Genomic DNA, 19,472 nt, shown 5'->3' on the forward strand with positions numbered 1-19,472 from the left:
GATTGTGGAACTTCTTCGTCCAGCTGAATGGGAGATCCCCTATTTTTCTGCTATTTAGACGTACTTACTTAGCATCTTCCTATGTCTGAGTAATCCCATTCAGCAATAGACAAAAAAAAAAAACCTTAAAGAACAACAATGGTGAAGATACTAATGAAGACGATAATGATTTATCTCGATAAATGATACTGTAAAGAATAAACTGAAATGATGAAAGAAACAACAGCATGAATGCTTAATGTAAGATACAGTTTAGAGGGAATGCACTTCGTACCTGACGAGTACGACCGAGTTAGACTTGTAAGCGCCGATCAACAGATCTGGATAATGTGAATGGATAAAGAACGATCAATATTAGGAGGAAAAAATCCATTATTGCAATGAGAATCATAGATTCAAGATAATTTGGCACACGGTAGACACTGTGGAAATAGTGAACACAGATGTGATTATGTTTATTGATGTTAATACAGTCCTGCAGTAGATAATATCGATCGGTGGAACAAAAATATAGGGATATGTTGTTTAAAAAAAATCATTCTGATTTAATCGGAGCCATCGACATTGTTGTAACTTTACAAAGTTCTGTGCTGTGATGAGCATGTTATGCATTGTGACTGTGTTTCGATGACTTCCATTCCATAATTCTAAATAATACAATAAACTGGTGGCGTGATATATTACAATTATTATAAAGACAACTGCATTTTCTGGAGAAAGTTTACCTACCCGGGTATTGATTGTTGTCCATGTCCATGCCGGCCGACATGGAGAAGCCGAATGTTTGCAGGTCGAGTCCAAAGGACGCTGGCTCCAAGGTCTGGGACGACAGAAAATAAAAAGCGGAAATTGATCAAACACACGTACTTACACGCACACACACAACTTTATACATGCAAAACCTACCCTCGCGTTACTATAAACTGGCGATATATATAAGGAACAATCGAATATGTCATGAGAGGTAAGAGAGTACATCATTGAGAAGAAAACATTGGTCACAAGGCCACGTTGTGTTGTACAGGCTGTGTATAGGTTTTGCCTTTCAATTTGTTTTCACATCAACAGAAAGATCATCACATTTTGAAAATTAGTTGGTCGACATGGAAATTCAATACGGGGCGCAACTAAACATTGAGTCCTTAAATACATTCAGTATCAATTTCTGATGCACTTTCTGCATAAATAACAACAGCAAAGTCAAATAGATTTTGCTGGTAGGCTTTTCATTATGAAGAGTCTTCTTCGGCCTTTTATGTATACTGTGTATACTCCAGTGGATTTCTAGCACTCTTACATGTCATGTTGCCATCAATGTGAGGCCTTTTGGCTGCAGTAAGTTTTGAATACTCTAGTAACCATCTATCGACCGACCGCATGATATTGTTATAATGTGCATGTGCGATAACTGATTGTTACAAGATGACGGTTGTTGCTATTCGGAATAGACCAGGTCGTAATTCGACTTTGTGCATGAGCAAAAAAGAAAAAAGAAAAAAAGGTAATTTGTACCAACAGACATTTTGGTTTGTAAATTCACTGAGATAAGCATCTGTGATGCGATGATTATTCATGTGATCCTTATCTAAATGATGCTTGCCAGCACATCCACCTGACAGCAAAAATGGTACTGCGCAAGATAAAAGGAAATAGGCTGTTATTGCATTCAATACAAAAACAATGAAATGGATGACTGCTAAATTGCCAACTGATGGAGTATACTGATCACCTGATCTCAACGCAATGCCATTCTTTGTTTGAACATGAATTCCATGAATTGTTACGTCGGGCAAGATTATGCATTTTGCCGCTTTGAAAGCGAGTGAAGTGCCTAACCAACTGAGACAAAAAGAAAAGTCATTTGCACCAATGTGTACATGAGCTAATTATAAATACAAAGCTAAGATTTCCAAAGCATCACAGCGGGGTGGGGGTGGAGGGGGGAGCGGCTGGGGGGGGGGGGGGTGGAAAGGAGATGGAGAGGAGAAAATAGTGAGAGAGATAGGGGAAAAAAAACCCAGGACAGATTAGGAGAGGAAAATGCTTTCCCGTATTTACCTGAGCTGGTGAAGTAGATAAACCACGTGATCCGATGCCATGGTAGATATACACCACGCCCTTCCCCGACTCTCCGCCGTACGGTGAGCTGATGGCTAGGTCTGCCAGCGACAAGGTAGAACAGTTGCACAGATTTAAGTCATCATCAACAACAACAACAACAACAACAACAACAACAACAACAACAACAACAACAGCAACAAGTGTCTGTTTTCCAATGCGTCATTAAGTTCTCATATCAGGAATTGACAAGTCAGCAGAAAGTTTGATTTAAATGAATGACTGCCGAGTGATTCTCCTTTTTAACCAAACTGAAACCCATTATTCAATAATGATAGGAATTATAGCAGTATTAATGGTGATATTAGCTCTATAATGATAGCGACGATTGTAAAAAATGATAATAACAATTACACAAGTTTTAAGATGATGGTGTTGTTTGCCAAGGGTGACGTAGCTGGTATAACAATGTTATCATGGGTATCACTTGTTCTCGTATAGGCTGCTGTTAGCCATTAATGGGTGCCCATTATTATATATTTTTTATTGTTTTTATTTTTGACACCTGACTAAAAAGACATCTTACTTTTAGTAAATTCATAAAGTGCACCTCTGTGAAAAGCCACCACCCTTTGCTATGATGCCAGAGTACCCCCCCCCCCCCCCCCGCCCCCACACCCCCTTTAGAAATCACGGATCCCGCGGGTGGGGTCCGTGCGCTTTGCCTCCTATTCAGACTAATCTCAGCATTATCATGATCTAATGAAGCTCCTAACATAATAATTATGGTGAGTGACAATCGAAATAACTTTTGAAATAGCTTTTGATTTAATAGATCAAACAGCTGCGTCAATTGCAGTCCTATGGCTGCATGAGACATGTTGAGCTGATAAAGATATTGCTTCTAGGTCTGATACTTCTCGCTCTGTCTCTAAATTTCTTTCCCTGTCTGTTTGCTCTATCTCCCTCTCTTCAACTGTCCATCAAAGTCGATAATGCTTTGGATGATTTTCAGCATTTATCTTTCTCTCTTCAAGGTTGGGCAAAGCTTCAACTCCTCTGTTCTATTTTATTCAGGTTTTCGTCTCCATGAATACTGGTCGGTGATTGGTCATAATGCAACCACGTGAGTAAAGCAGTGAGGATCCAAATCCTTATAGTATTTTGAGCAGTGATGTAACGTCAGGAAGAATAATTCTCGAATTTGACTGGTTACCGACGGGACTATGGATTATAGAATGAAATGGAGATTTTTGTTTTTATGTCGACGAATATTTCCTTGTCTATCTTTGCAATATAAGCCTTGACGATTTGTTGGAGTTATTGATTTCTCGTCGACTAAAATGGTTATGTCTGTTTGGTAGAGGTGAAGCGGTTCAAGTAAAAAACCCGCGCCTACAACTGTCTGAAAACACCTTCATTACACAACATTGACCATCAACATGAATCAAAACTGTGTCTCGGAGATACGTGTTTCAAGTATGCTTTAAGACTCGCAAAGAAAAAAGAAACGAAGTACAAAATGTAGCTCATTTTAGTTCAAAACGTATTCTTATGGACGTTTACAAAAAGAATTCATTTTGAAAATCTAAAACCCTGAAGAAGTGATGCAATCGTTGGGTTGTCGACCGGTAGTAGAGTGAGCTGGCAACTCACTTGTTAGTATGTTGCATGAGGGGGGGGGGGGGTTCATTTCGTACCGTTATGCCCGTCTTGGTTGACATCGGACAAAGCCGCCAGAGCAGCGCCGAAGCGCGCGCGTACCTGGGTCCCAAGGATTGTGCTCTCGGTAGAAAATCCACCCTGCAATTATTGATCAATTTACGGTATAGGTTGATCAAAGTAATAATCGAAGAACAACCAGACAAAAAGGAAAAATCATCATCAACAACAATAACAAAGACAACCACAACCCATACAATCAGCTGCTGCCTCTTCCATTGCGATAGACAAGTTTCTTTCTTGTGTATCTAGAGGCTGCTCATTACTGCCATTGAACTGTTCCGGTAAATTTCCTCATCATTACACGGTTTTGATCAAGATAATCTGACGTACAGGAATGAAAAGTACAAACAAATTAATGAATAGATAAACTAATCGGGGGAAAAAAGGCGAAGCATTCGTTTTGAAAAAAGGTCTCCTTTCCCATCTACCTTCATCGGTCTTTATATTTTTTTTATGAAAAAAAAAAGATCCCGAATAACCTCATCAAGTTAACCGTTTTATTACGACATTTTGAAAACCCCGCTGACTTCGTTCAAATGTACAAGGGTCCAATCGCCAAGGAGTTAAACAAAGGGATTGTACTTTGACAAGGCACAAGTGGGTCTAAAGTAGAGTGCCACCAGGAAATGTCATTTGATATTCAAACTTTAGTACCAAGACTCTTATGAGAAACACTCCATGTCGCATTGTCGCTGATGCCCCAGTACGTTGTCATTCATATCATTTTCACTTCAAAGAAGTTTAAAATCACCAATATTATATGAACTGTGGGAACCACATTGTAAAGGCCCAGTTTACCATTTGGAGCAGTGATTTAAAAAAGAAAAAATGTTCGAGATATCACATTTGATGCATAGGCCTATGTGTAGGTCAGTTGTGTCATAAAACATCCTAACATGTAAAAAATTCGCAGTTAAGTCTAAGATAAAAGGAGATATCGCCATTTTTCTCAATAAATCATAACTGCACACGGTTTAGTCTAGACACATGTTTGTTGTAACTATTGTTCACATTTTGTATATTTAACAATGCTTAACATTGATTATACGGATTCAAATTTGTACATTGGTTGTTTCTATACCTAAGTCACATTTTAGAACTATTTTTGAAGCCCTGAAGCTGGATTTTTGTTTCATGTGCAAATGATAAATCATCACTTTAATAAGAAACACAATCCTTGTGGTCAAATTCAGTTCGGCTTAAGGAAATGAAGTTTGGTGCCTAGAATCAAAATAAATTTATGGACAAAAAGGGTAAGTTTTTACAGAATTTGGAAGTTTCCATGAATGACATTATTTATACTTTCAGTTTCACGTGCTATTTAAGGACGTAAAGAGCATGTAAATCAACGCAGGGATGACGGCAGCTAAAAGCACTCCATGCCCAATCGTTGCTGATTTGCCTGTACATTTTCATTCATCTCATATTCAATTGAAAGAAGCTTGAAATCACCCATATGTATGTGTGTGAACTGTGGGAGCTAAATTCTAATCCATGTGTTAAAAACCATGTGGTCAAGTTAAGTTCGTTTTAAAGAAATGAAGTCTAGCGCCAAGAATGAATAATAGCGCCAAAAATAAATAAATTAGTGGACAAAAACTGTAAGTTTAACCGAATTTGAAGTTTCCATGAATGATATATTTACACTTTCATTTTCACATGCTTTTTAAGGACGTAAAGAGCATGCAAGTCAAAACATGGATGACAGCAGCTGAAAGAATGTTTTTCTTACGACGTGACATGAAGTGTCAACTAAATAATGGGAATGAAACAAAGACAAATCCGATCACCAAGAGTGAGGAGGTTTAATGCAGTTGGTATACTCACGGCCCCGTCGTTGTAGAAGATGTAGACCTTGCCGATCTCCCATCCGTCGGTGGTCTTCTCCTCGTCGATGAAGAACGGGGCTCCGGTGGCGATGTCGTTCAATCTTAGGAGGGAAAAAAATGTAGGCATGCGTAGTCATGGCAACAAGCATGATCATGACGTTATGAATAATCATTAATAGTGATACAAACCATTTGTGACGTAAAAAAAAGTTTGTATTGTTTAGTTTGAGTGCCGACCATGACATAACTTTGTCATAACGGAATTAGGGGAAGATTTATTTTTTTACAAGTATATCTGTGTGTCTGTGTATATGATTGGATGTCGTCAAGTGTGAGGTACTATGACGTCATCATCATTTCGGGATATAATTATTTTCGCTGCTGAATGAAAGGACAGTAACTGGTTCTTGAAGAGTGGTTAAAGAAGTATCCGTTCGATTGGAATTACCTACCCATCACTGTTGAGGTCCGAAACAGCTATGGACTGGCCGAAGTACGCCCCCACCTGCGTGCCCGTCAAGTTGAGGTACGCCGTCAACGAGGCGTCATAAATGGATACCTTGTTGGGATAAAAGGAAAAAAAGTTAAGATTTACAAAAGCTGGTTTCCCACGCCTTTTTATTTTTTTCGAAAGTGAGAGGAATTTTAATCTTGATTTTGTAAGTTCTCACACCGGATTCGATACAGCCATTATACTGTATACGAGTATGTACGAGTATAAACAAACAAGTCAGACGAATTTACGTGAACACAAACATCACGCTCACTTACAAAATAGCCTCGTTAGTATCATAGTATCTTTTTTCCTATATTTTAGTAAAAATAATCTTCAAATTCTCCTATCGTTACAATATCAATGTAGGCACGGAGCCAAACACCGTGATTGTTTCCCTCCTTGACAAAAGCGTGAGGTATTTAAATGTCGCTTTTATAGGTTCTCGGACCGAATCTGATACGACCATGCATTATGAGGATAGTAACTAACGAGTCACGCCATCGCACATCAACATAAAATACAAACATACATTCTCACTTACAAAATAGCATCATGAATATTATAGTTTTTATTTCTATATTCTTCAGCAGTGGTGATCTTCAACGCCCCCCCCCCCCCCCCCCCCCCCCCCCCCCCCGTTACAACATAATGTGTTCTATGCGGGCAAAGAGCGAAACATCGTGAGTGTTTCCCTCTGGCCGTTTAGATAATTATGAGAAAACTGCTTCTTCTTCTTTTCTTTCCTTTCTTCTTCTTCGTCGTCCTTTTCCCCCGTAAGTAATCATATATGCAGGTCGCGAGTTCGACACCCACGAGTCATACAACCTATTGACCGATTCGGGTTCGTTGAGGGCAGCAGACATTTTACGGCACAGTGCGCAGCCATAGTGGGTGTATCGGTGTGTATCAGCCGACCCCCCCTGCTCTCCCCCACCCCCGGGCAACATGTTTATCACGCACTTGTAACAAAGGTTCGCGCACTAGCAAGCATTCGCGCACTCAGTACGAGACGCCCATTGGCTAAAGCAGTTTTTCATTCTGCGCGCGTGCTAATGTAGGGAGAGGGGTGGGGGAGTGTGGAGGGGGGGGGGGGGGTCGGATGATACACCCAGTATGGCTGCGCGCATGCCAAAAATACACATAGCGCGTCACAGAATCGGTCAATAGAGCTAGACACTATGTGAACAAGGCCCACGAGCTATACGTCAATGATATAGACACTATAGGTAAATAATTCCCATAAGATAGACACTGGACAAAAACAGCCCACGAGCTCAACATTAATCTTAGGGCTTAGTTTACGTAGTGTCGAGCTTTCTAACCCTTTTCCCCCAGTGTCGAGCTCGTTGGCTTTATGTGACTAGTGTCTCGCTTGAGGGCCTGCTTTACTTATACTGTCTTGCTCACGGGCCTGTTTTAATTGGGGCCTACCTTGTTGTCTGTATGACTCATGGACCTTTTTAATGTCTATCCCCTGGGCCGTATGATTTGTTGATATCTAGCTTGTGGGATGACCCCATATGACACCAATGTGAATAGCATGCAAGCTTGATGTACAGCACGTATATGAAAGTTTAAAAGGCTCCTTCTTCTTCGTGTACTTCTTCTTTCGAATTTCTCCTTCTCCTTCTTTTTCCTCTTCCTCTTCTTCTTCCTCATCTTGTCCTCCACCTTCCCAGAACGGCTATCCCGTCGAGATTTAAAGTGCTTGATATGTCTTTGGCCACCAACCAAGCCAGAAGTGCAGACCAATACGTCGGTTAAGAATGATAAGGGCGTTATTCAAGTTGCCACTCAACCCATAGTTTTCAAGACAACTTAACGCCCTTCTCATTCTCAACAAACGATGGAATAGCGCTGGCAAGGGATTATACTCACCATGCCTGCCAGATCGTTGGCCCGAGGGATACCGATCGCATACTCTGGCCGAGAATCGCCCTTGAAGTCCCCGAAAGAAACTGCATATCCTGTGGAAACCAAGCAGAATGGCAACCGAGAGTCATTCTTCCCTCTCTTAACCTATGAAGTGTTTTTGTTTTGTTTGTTTGTTTGGGGTTTTTTTTGTTCTTTTTTTGGGGGGAGTGGCTTTTCATGAACTGTCCACAATATCCATAATTGATTGCAACGTAAACAAAAACAACAAGAAGAACAATATTCTTACTACAGGTTTCCTTTAACTCATCAACCTGAATGCCAGAAACCAATTGTATGACTTGGTGCCATATAATTCTTTTGTTACCATTCACTGTTAGTGTGTCAGAATACTGAGTGGACAATCCGTTTTCATTTCAGTCATTTTGTACTTCTATGTAATTGTTCGTTTCCGTTGTAGACTGGTTTTTTTTTTCAACTGGCAATTCTATTTGCTTTTATATTGCTTTTGTGCAGACTTGATATATCAAGCCCGCTCCGTCAAACTTCATCGAATGCAAAATATGCAGAGACATTCAGTGTTGCCAATGTGACAATGGCAAGTTGATAATGATTATATAAAGCAGAATTCCCTCAGGACTTGATGAGTCAAGGGTAATCATGATGCGGCCCTCTGGATCCCTACAATCGTGATGATACTATCAGCATGATCAGTACGATTGATAACTGAAAATCAAACGCTTGAATGGTATACGCTTTTATACAGTGCACGCCCGTCATAACGATCGCTGTTATAACCTGATATTCTTCGAACACAGCGAAGTAAAAATTCAGGTCCCCATATTATCATCTGCACATCTTTTTATGCGTTACTGTTCGGCTAAAACGAAATTTGGACACAACGACTGAAAACTGTAGATCGCCAAGATTTCCCTGTAACGGGAGTCGCCTGTATTAACAAGAGAACGATGTAGAACAATATAACGGGGGATTTCCCCCAAAATAATTCCAGCTGGGACATCTGAAGAACACTTGACCTCGTTCGACACACATGACCTTTTCACACACTTTCCCCCTTCTACAACTGTGACAGCATGGTTAGTTTACGTCCAGAGAGTACATGCGTACGTGTGTGTGCGTGTGTACGTGTGTGTGTGTGTGTGTGTGTGTGTGTGTGTGTGTGCGCGCGTGTATTTTTTAACGCTGTGTTTCCGGAAAGCAATACCTAGGAATGGGGGGGGGGGGGGAGGAGGTTACTACAATGGAAGAAGAGTTCATGATACACATTAGGCAATGAATCTGATATGAATTTGTTCACAGACGTGCAAACACTGAGAGCTTACAGTATAAGTATATATCGGGAGAGCGTAAAATGCTATAATCATTGTTTTCGGGCGCAGATCGTCACGTGTGTAGCGCACACTCAAAGATAATGTTCAACAACGACATTTATACCAACAACAAAAATCAACAGACGACATTATGAATACTACAAAGGACAGTTTACGATTGTTTTATTAGTCTGAAAACTGGAAGCTATACTGGTAGTCTTAACCGCAAGTCCTAATACGAGCAAATTGCGTGCTAAAAGAAGATCATAGCGGACGTGGGTCGAGAAATTATTACTATTGTGGCTTGCCGCTCTGCCGTCACACAGTTGCTTGAATCCGACAAATAAAACAAAGACTTTTGAAACAAGAGATGTTCTATTCATGCAATCTGTAGTTCTGTAAGTTTCAAGTTTCTCGGATTCCGGTTTCGGTTTTTTTCCCCTCTGTTTTTTTTTTTAATCAATCTCGCAGGGATTGTTTTCGTAATTCTGTATTGTTATCATTATCATCATTAGGATTACTAGTAGCAGAGATAGTATTTGTAGAGCTGTGAAAAGACCCATATTGAATGCATACGGCTTTACTGAGTCATGTATGAAATGAGAGTGAGAGAAGGGGAGGTAGAATGGGATAGATTAGAAGGGTACGGATGGGAGGTCATCCCACGAGACCCGAGTCATACGGCCCACGAGTTCGACAGAGCCATTTAGCCCATGAGCTCCACATTAGGCAAATAAGGCCCATGAGTCTGACACTAGGCAAAAGAGGCCCATAAGTCCGACAATAGGCAAAAGAAAAAGGTCCATGAGACCGACATTACATCACTGGGCTTAATGTGTCGGTCTCGTGGGCCTTTTTCTGCTTTAGTGTTGAACTCGTGGGCCTTATTTGCTTCATGTCGAGCTCATGGGCTGTATGACTTGTGGGCCGCATGACTCTTGGGTGTCGAACTCATGACGTGCACCCGATGATGGGGGGGGGGGGGGAGAGTCGTTTGGCGAAGTGCGTGCGTATAGATATACATGAAGTACAGTGTCTAAACCTGCGGCAAGAGACCCAATTTAGAAGGAAACCTGATAAAATCGCTACTGTCAGATAGAATACAATTATCGAGAATGGATTGTAGTCGGTAAATGTCTTTGTTGGATGAGCATTGACAACAGTCATGAAAGAGGATTTGTCGCTATAAACTAAAAGCCATTGGAAACTGTCTTAAAGCAATGTCGAAAGCAATAGTGATAAACCAAGGGTGATTTGAACAAGAATACATTAGACCAAGTGTTAGCAGTGACAGGAAGAACGCGAACAAGAAAGTAATAAAGAAACGGGCAAATAACATGAGAAGGAAATTATCATGTGGGGAAAAAATGTGGTAATGCCTATAATTCCCGTGTTTCTCTGTGCATGACATTTAAAGAAAAGGCTCGCAGCATATCTTTACCACGCTGTCAGTCTGTGAAGTTTCGGTATCGAAAGTTGAATTGCCTTAATTGAATAGTTGTATATAAAGGCTCCTTGACAACGATATCGCGAACACAAAACAAGCTCTCAGAACGCTCAAACGTTCTTTGAATACGTTTGTATTCTGACCAATGCCGTTCGGTATCAAAGTATTATGATACGACATTTTAAACTTTCTCTCTCTCTCTCTCTCTCTCTCTCTCTCTCCTTATATGTATATCGCTGGTAGAAAACCAGACAAACACGGAAATCAAACCAAACCTAACAAACGGATACTTCTCAAAGACCGGAAGTGGATACATGACGTATGTTGGCCAAAGTGACCTTACGTAATCCCACTCAACATACCGCAGCTGACAGACTGAGACAAACAAACTAATGAATATACGAACCTATTTTTTTTTTTAATATATGATGTGAATGCGACATGTCAACATTCAAGATTAAACAGCAGAAAACATCGCGTCAGCCTTGAGTCAATATGCCCGATGATTACGAAAAAACAAACAAACAATCAGACATACATACATACATACATACACCTATGCGTTATCAGCATTTTGCCCAATGTGGGCTCACTTACAACGATCACAATTCAAGTTTTACCTCTGTAACTGTCGTCGAATTGTAGAGGCCCTTCATTAGTGTGCCGCGACTCGCCTTGAAGATCAGTATTTGCCAGCCAGATCTGACCTGCGATCAAGAAAAAAAAAAACAAACAAACATAATAGTCAGTGTGACCCCAGAAAAAAAAAAAGAAAAATGGCTGCTTGATTTTCGTTGGTGTGTGTCGTTGTAAATTTGAAAGGGAGCAGTCTCTGCTGGAAAGAACACAGTGTCTGAGAGTGTGAAACACAGTGTGTGAACACATCATGAACACAGTGTGAAACACAGTGTGAACACATCATGAACACATCATGAAACACAGTGTGTGAACACAATATGAACACAGTGTAAAATCTCTTCACACTATCAAATTGGAGAGTTTTAACACTGTGAACACTTTGTGAATCATCAATTCACAATGTGAAGCAGAATATAATTGTGTGAAATCTCTGTAAAAAAAAAACAAATCACAGTGTGAAATCATCTTCACACTATTTGAATTTGAACGTTTTCTCAGAGCCAACTATATGAACACATTATGAGACACTGCGTTCTTTCCAGCAGGGATATTAAGCATTGCTTTCATGGCTTTATGAGTTGAAATTAATTCTAATGATACTTCATTACTGTAATTAGCATAAGTGACGACAAAACGTGCTATCCACACACACACAAACACACACACAAAAAAAATGAAAATAGGCTTACGTAAATATGAGACTGTTCATGATATTGTAGAACGTCTTGTTTTAATTCTTTTAGATAATACACCTTTAACGCACTTCCCCCGTTCCTTTCATCAGTGCCTCAGCCTTCTTCATTATTTTAATCCTCTTCCGTTTAGCCTTTCCTCCGAGTATATCTTGGTAATGGGAAATACATCCAGCAACTCACAGGATACACATACTTCCTCTTGTGTTAAATCGATCAACATTGTGTACCACTTAACAGCTGTTAAAACGTACACCTATGTATATAGAACGGGTTATGTGCAAAGTGTTATACACATCAACCCACATGATTAACCGATAGTTTTATAGGCCTTAGATCTGTAAAATAAAGTGAACCACATCGATCCCCATCACTGTTTCGCACTACACTAAGATTAAAGTCTTGGAAAACATATCTAAAAATAGCCATGTCTGCTCATCAAGAAGTAAAGGTACTATTCCCCATTGGGAGCAGTGATTTGAAGAAAAAAAATGTTCAAGATATCACATGATTTGCCCGTTTCTTTGTCACTTTCTTGTTCGCTTTCTTCCTGTCATTGCTAACGAAGGGTCTAATGTATTTTTGTTGAAATTACCCCTGTTTTATCACTATTGCTTTCGACATTGCTCTCAGACACTCTTGAAACTAGGTTTGGTTGTAATCAGGATCTTTACGTGTCCGGCAAATTTCGTACATCACGTCACAATCTCTCTTGAGAATGTATATAAACAAAACTAGAAAAAAAAAACACCACACCACAAACCCATAAGTGTAATTTAATGTTTGCCTCCCATTCTATATAGCTGTTCCGCGCATAATTACATTGCAGATTATAGGCACTGAAAGAGAAAACATGTTTTATGACTCATGGCAGCAGTTTTTATAGACGCTCTTCGAAGTGAAGGCAGCTATAAGACATTTTGAAATCGTTGATGTGTTGTCTGTAGGGGATCCACGGATGGACAAACATTCTCACCTTGCCAAAAGAAACTTCCTGGCGCCCCAAGCAATATTTCATCCTGTGGCGGAAAACAAGAGATTGATAGAACTTCTTGGCACAATATAGGAGCAGAACAAGACTAAACTCACACATTCTGACATAAGACAGACAGAGAGAGAGAGAGAGAGAGAGAGAGAGGAGGGGGGCACCCTAGAAATATCGTATCCTGAAAAACAGTCTAAATTATTATTTTTGCAGATGAGCCCTTGTCAAAACAGTCGTCCAACTAATTTCCTCACTTCACCGAAGCCAGCAATGAAAAAAAGTCATGAAAACACCCTCTTCCTTTAAAACAATAAAAAACAATAAAACAAGTCCTTGCAGAGAAAATATTAACTTTAATTCTTATACATACATATCAAAGATAAGTATGATAATTCAACACTGCTATATCAGAACACGTTATAATTATCTGAACACTTCGTCAAGATTTAAGATAGCGAATCGCACAGGACTGTATGTCAAGGAGGAATACGAGACTTCCGGATATTACCCCGTTCTGTCAACATACGAAGATGACACCAATAAGTGAAACAATACACTACAAGCTGAAAAATCATACCCTCACTTTTTAACAATGCGTGGTATAATTTAGGGGCAACGTTTTACAAAGGATGGAGCCGAAAATAATGGTTTATCAACAACTAGCGGGCACTCATTCATTTGCACGTAGCGTACGGACCCGATCGCTAGCGATGATTTTTTCCATTTCTTTTTTTTTTTAACATTCGGAAGGGAGATTACTGAATTCGATCTAGTGACACCAATCTAAGGTCGATGCGCCCTTCCACAAACGCTGAGTAAAGCCGAATGCCCACTGTGCGACCTGAGCCTGGGAGCTGGTGAGAGCTGTATGGGGCGCCACTTGTCGCATGGCCTATTTCGTTGCGAAATCAGTCATTTCGTAACAAAAATGTTGAGCATTTCGTCGACAAAAACTGTAAATACTCACTGATCTCAATATATTTCCTTGTTGAATTGATTGAATTTAGTTTTTATTTCACATGTCTCATTTTTCTTTTCTGCAAACAATACTACAAATGGACTAAATTCATTTTTTATTTGTTTTAGTTTGTTTTGATTGAGACTCTATATGAATTTCATCTAAGGTTGTTCCCAATACCCCACAAGGATCGACAAGGGATATTATTACAATTTCCGTTGCCATTGTCATTTTTACACACACACACACACACACACACACACACACACACACACACACACACACACACCCTCACACACAAACACACTCACACACACACACAGCAGTTGGTCTGCATAAATCGACATACTCTTAGTCCTTAGTAGAAGAAAGTGAGTTTATACGACCTGGATACACATGGTCGCATAATATTGTTTGAAGATAATGCATTGTTCTATATGGATTATAGATACAAGGATGTGGGGTTCTCTCCCCCCCCCCTCTCTCTCTCTCTCTCTCTCTCCTTATCTGTTTACCTGTTTACCTGTGTGTGCATAGTCACCGATAGTCAGTGGCAAGTCCAAGAACATACCTCTGATTTCCTGTTACTGTTCCGCAAAAACCATCAGCCCTTTACCACATTTCTAACTTACAACTACAGTTGAGGCTGTAATGCCTATCACTCAATAAACAATGTACTGAGTTAGATAAACATCTCAATCCTTGCATATGGTAATGGTCCGGAACTGCGCCGGACAAGACTTAATTCGGCGTTTTCCTAGATTTGTGCGAGGGTGTAGCCGCGGTGTAGCTATAACCTTTCATCCAGGAACCAAAAAGTTAACCGCGAAATCATATGGATTTGGTCTTTGATAACAAGAGAACGACATGTAACAAAGAAAAAAAAAGCAACTAAAATACGATATTGAAATTTAAGGCTGACTATTCTTGCAATATATTTATCGATTATAACATTCAACATGGGCAATGGCCAGCGCACTGTATACGCCTACTAAATTATGCTCGCATGAAATGTTCATGTCTATATAGTAATTGTATCATTTATTGAATAGTTTCTGTTCATTAATATTCACCGATGCATCATTTTACATGTTTACATTTATTTACAAACATCTATCTATTTATCTATCTTTATATATCAAAATATGCTCTCATCAAATTGTATTATAATTATGAAAGGAATAGTTTACGTTCATTGATTTTATCCACCGATACATCAATTTACACATCTACCTATCTATCTATCTACCTATCTCTCTATCTATCTATCTATCTATCTGTCTATCTATCTGCAATGTATCTATATATCTATAAATCAATCAATCAATCAAATATAAATATATATATATATATATATATATATATATATATTCATCTATCAATCTATCTATTTATCAATCGATCTATCTATCTATCTTCCATTTATAGCTATCAATCAATAATAAATGTATATTACTATCTGTCTGTCTGTCTATCTTTTAAGCATCCTACTATGGTTATAGTTATGCCAATTCTAATAACTCAACTTAATCATCAACAAGTTTACAAGATAACATTCCGCCATCATTCCTCAACTATATGCACCCTCTTTACCTGTGTGATGTCAGCAGACAGTCCGGCTTCACAATGCGAAATCCCAAATACACTCTGTTGACTTTCTGTACAGTGTAAATGAAGAAAAGGGAAATACTTTCATTGAAAATCATAAAAGCAGTCACAAAAGCACTATTAACAATGGCATGAGTAGTAGTATAGTAGTAGTAGTAGTAGTAGTAGTAGTAGTAGTAGTAGTAGTAGTAGTTGTTGTTGTTGTACTTGTAGTAAGTAATAGTAGTAGTAGTAGTAGTAGTAGTAGTAGTAATGGTAGTAGTAGTAAGTAGCATTAGTAGTATAAAGTATAGTAGTAGTAGTAGTAGTAGTAGTAGTAGAAGTAGTAGCAGTAGTAGTAGTAGTAGAAGTAGTAGTAACAGCGGTAGCAGCAGTAAGGATGGCAGTAGTAGGGTCCATATTTCTTAGTTGGCCTATACTACCACTATTACCATTGACACATTATGCTCCCAGTAATCGTAAAAACAACAATGATACTAAGGAAAGAATGTGACTGTATGTGTTTAAAAAAAAAATGATGGACGTCATTGCTATTACATGTTTTACAAATATCGACTTTTTTATATAATATATAAATTAGACGTGGGAAAACGAACACTAAGCATTTACAAGGAATCTTGATGAAAAAATCAGGTTTGAATCAGGTTTGAAAATTAATGATTCGCATGATATTACAGTACTAGTATGCGTTTGTGCGCATGTATGTTGCCTTCAATCATTGCACCCTATTTCGCATGCATTGCCTGGCAAAAGGGAAAGCATCATGTTCAAACCTGACAATTACTGGTCAGGTAATAAAACACAGGAAACTAGAGTAACAGAGGGAGCTAAAGCATGATTATGCTTGAAATAGAAAGACACATAAAACATACTATACCAGTCAACTGACTGATCATTATAAAATGATTTATAGACTCATACAAACAGAACGCATTTATCATCAGTGATTTAAGTTGACAGATGTAAACTTGAATGACGAGAAATTATATCTGCACCATTCATCTGAGAAATAGATACAGTATGTCTCGTCGAAAGTGATCGTTCATTTTATGCACTCGGAATGCTCTGCCCTTAGTGATCCTTATTATGGATTAACACTATTATGACAACTGGGAACTCCAGTGGGAATTCCAGTGGGAGCTATATCATTGTGGTCACAGCGAATGCGGAAGGATTTTGTAAAATATGTAGTCATAGTTTGAGAAATGCCAGAGCATTGGCCAAAAAATTGTCCATTTTAAAATGTTTGTTCCGTCCTCTCCGGAAGCTATACTCTTCAGCAAAGCGAGTTGTCACGGCAATAGAACGATATACTAAAATCAGAGAAAAACATAGTGATGTAAGCGTATTTTACAAGACACCAAAGAATACATCGGACCTACATAATAGCTCGACCTGATAGCAACCTAAATGTAAGCTACGCTCAAGCTGTACCCTTCTATATTATTGTATAGCTGATACGTTTTGCTCTACATTGTAAAGGCAACGAGGGAAAATTACTTTGTTAACAACTAATGTTTATGTCTATTTATGTCATGCATGTACATGTATCTGCATGTACAATGATAATGCAAGAACCAATAAATCAAATCAAGTCAAATCAAATCAAATCAAATGAGACCAGAGAGTTTGCTTTGTATGAACTATGCAATGCAAAATGTATGTTAACTGGTATTGATACATGACACAATGTTCCATGATCATCACTTACTTGGCCAATGGAGTATAATCTAACTAGGTCTAATTGTGTGTTTCACATAAAGTATCTTAAACATTTTTTTTCCGACTATATTTCATAAGATAGCTATGGCTGCTAAAAACAAACAAATAAACAAACAATTCAAATGCTGAATTCAGTCAATGCCACCACCCGTCAATCATTGATGAAGTACTAACAAGATTAACAAAATACATTGGAATGGACCTTCCCCTAGGTTAAGCACAACTTAACCTAGTTGTTTCCCTGAATTGCCCTTTGTCATAATAGTAGCATGAAAACATGAAAAACATGACAGATGCGTAAACGTTAACATTAAAAAACATTAACGTCAACATTAACCAACAGCGCCCTCTTGAGTCCCATGTTTGTGTGCCTTTAACATATTATTCACATTATCAGGTCAAGGGAGTATGAATTTGTCAATTTGTGAGAAAAAAGAAGGAAAGAAGGAAAGGGATGTTTGGGAAAATGTTCCTTTGAAAACGTATATTCAGGCAAAGTAAGTATAAAGTATACGATCGTCAGCCGGCAGCACGGAATACGACAGACTCGCACATCGAACATGTATAAGCAGTGAGAGACTCACGGACTGGCGTTCTACACGGCTCGTACGTCTCGATCTGCGTGAAGTTGTTCCTGGCGACAAAGCACCCGCCAATCGGCTCTCTCTTGGCCGAGGATGATGACTCTGGAGCGATGAACCACGTGTACAGAGGACGACACGCCTTGGAAAAAAACATCAAAAGTAACCATGGTAACAATATTAGATACCATGACAGGGCTTTTTTTTTGGGGGGGGGGGTTCACGTCATGAGGATTCCCAAAGACTTTAATGTTATCATCTTCCTGTTTTTTTTTTGTCAAACAAATTTGGATCTTTATAGAGGAAACGGCACTCAAAAACACGTATCTCGAAGTCTTCCATATTACTTTAAAATCTTCAGATGACTGTTTCATTTCTGAACCCGCAAGTTTCACTGGAGTTTTCATGTTGATAACAGCGACATCACTCATGGCATGTGTCTACTTGAGGCAGAATTCCACCATGAAATCTGTCTGAACCACAGAGCCAACGCTTATGTCTCGTGTTATATATATAGTATTGGTTGAGGTGAGGATTTAGCTTTGAACGCTTTTGCGAAATATTTAGGAATAACTCTATAAAATGTTAAAGAGCATACAATTCTAAGGGGAATTTAAATTTCTTTTGATATGTAAATCGGTTTTGAAATGACTGAGATATCCAAAAATAAGGTAAAACTCAGAGATCCTAATAAAAGTCGTGGCCTGTTGCATTTTATTAGGATTGAATTTGGGATATCTCAGTCATTTCAAGACCAATTTTCATCAAATAAAGTCTGTATTCCTCTATGAATTGCACGTTTTTTTTTCATTTTTCATAAGATGTTTACCATTGTCTCACAAACACACACACACACAAATACACACACATACACAAGTTGGAACCCTGCATCCTTCTCTACAGGTAAGAACACAGTGTCCCACAGGGTTTTTTTTTTCGCAGTGTGTTTACAGTGTGTTCAACGACTATGTGAAAACGCTCGAATTTAACAGTGTGAAAATCATTTCACACTGTGTGAAGTTTTTTTAGAGTGTTCAGATATAGTACTGCTTTATTTCACACTGTGAGTAGATTATTCATACGTGCTCACATTGTTAAAACGTTTAAATCTAACAGTATGAAGAGATTTCACACTGCGTCCACAGTGTGTTCCCACTGTGTTTCTCACACTGTGGGACATTGCATTTTTTTTTTCCAGTAGGGCTATCTGAACCAAAACTATACCATCCTTTTATGAATGAAAGAGCAACTTCATCTTCTCCGGACTGACTTACCAACACAATGCCGTCCTCACCGCTGCTCTTCACCGAGGCGCCGAACCACTGGCCCGATTTCGTGGCGACGGCCTCGTTTTGCTCGTTCACATCATTTCCTTAACGCAAGATGAGATGAAACGACATGAAAATACTCGAGACTACTAGATCTGACTTTCTAAACTTTCAGGGTCTTTTTTGCCCAAAATAAATCTGTTAAACAGCAAATACCATGTGGACGTAAAGTTAAAAAAAACAAACAAACACTTGAGTATC

The 19,472-nt window shown here is 39.0% G+C and overlaps 1 protein-coding gene across 1 annotated transcript in view; it reads right to left on the reverse strand.

The window, feature by feature from the left end:
- Positions 1-19,472, reverse strand: part of LOC139709632 (integrin alpha-8-like) — a 67,981-nt gene that overhangs the window by 18,814 nt on the left and 29,695 nt on the right. Inside the window, exons 3-14 of the mRNA XM_071621591.1 lie at positions 19,218-19,315; positions 17,947-18,085; positions 15,626-15,690; positions 13,066-13,108; positions 11,379-11,465; positions 7,987-8,075; positions 6,065-6,171; positions 5,611-5,713; positions 3,759-3,861; positions 2,059-2,159; positions 730-820; positions 275-320 (exon numbers count right to left, since the gene is read on the reverse strand). Coding sequence (XP_071477692.1) covers positions 275-320; positions 730-820; positions 2,059-2,159; positions 3,759-3,861; positions 5,611-5,713; positions 6,065-6,171; positions 7,987-8,075; positions 11,379-11,465; positions 13,066-13,108; positions 15,626-15,690; positions 17,947-18,085; positions 19,218-19,315 — 1,072 coding nt within the window. The remainder of the gene's footprint in view (positions 1-274; positions 321-729; positions 821-2,058; positions 2,160-3,758; positions 3,862-5,610; positions 5,714-6,064; positions 6,172-7,986; positions 8,076-11,378; positions 11,466-13,065; positions 13,109-15,625; positions 15,691-17,946; positions 18,086-19,217; positions 19,316-19,472) is intronic.

The sequence above is a fragment of the Diadema antillarum genome, unplaced genomic scaffold, assembly GCF_040938485.1.
Source record: "Diadema antillarum isolate AM-2024a unplaced genomic scaffold, OU_Dant_1.0 seq00001455_RagTag, whole genome shotgun sequence".
NCBI classification, from domain to species: Eukaryota; Metazoa; Echinodermata; class Echinoidea; order Diadematoida; family Diadematidae; genus Diadema; species Diadema antillarum.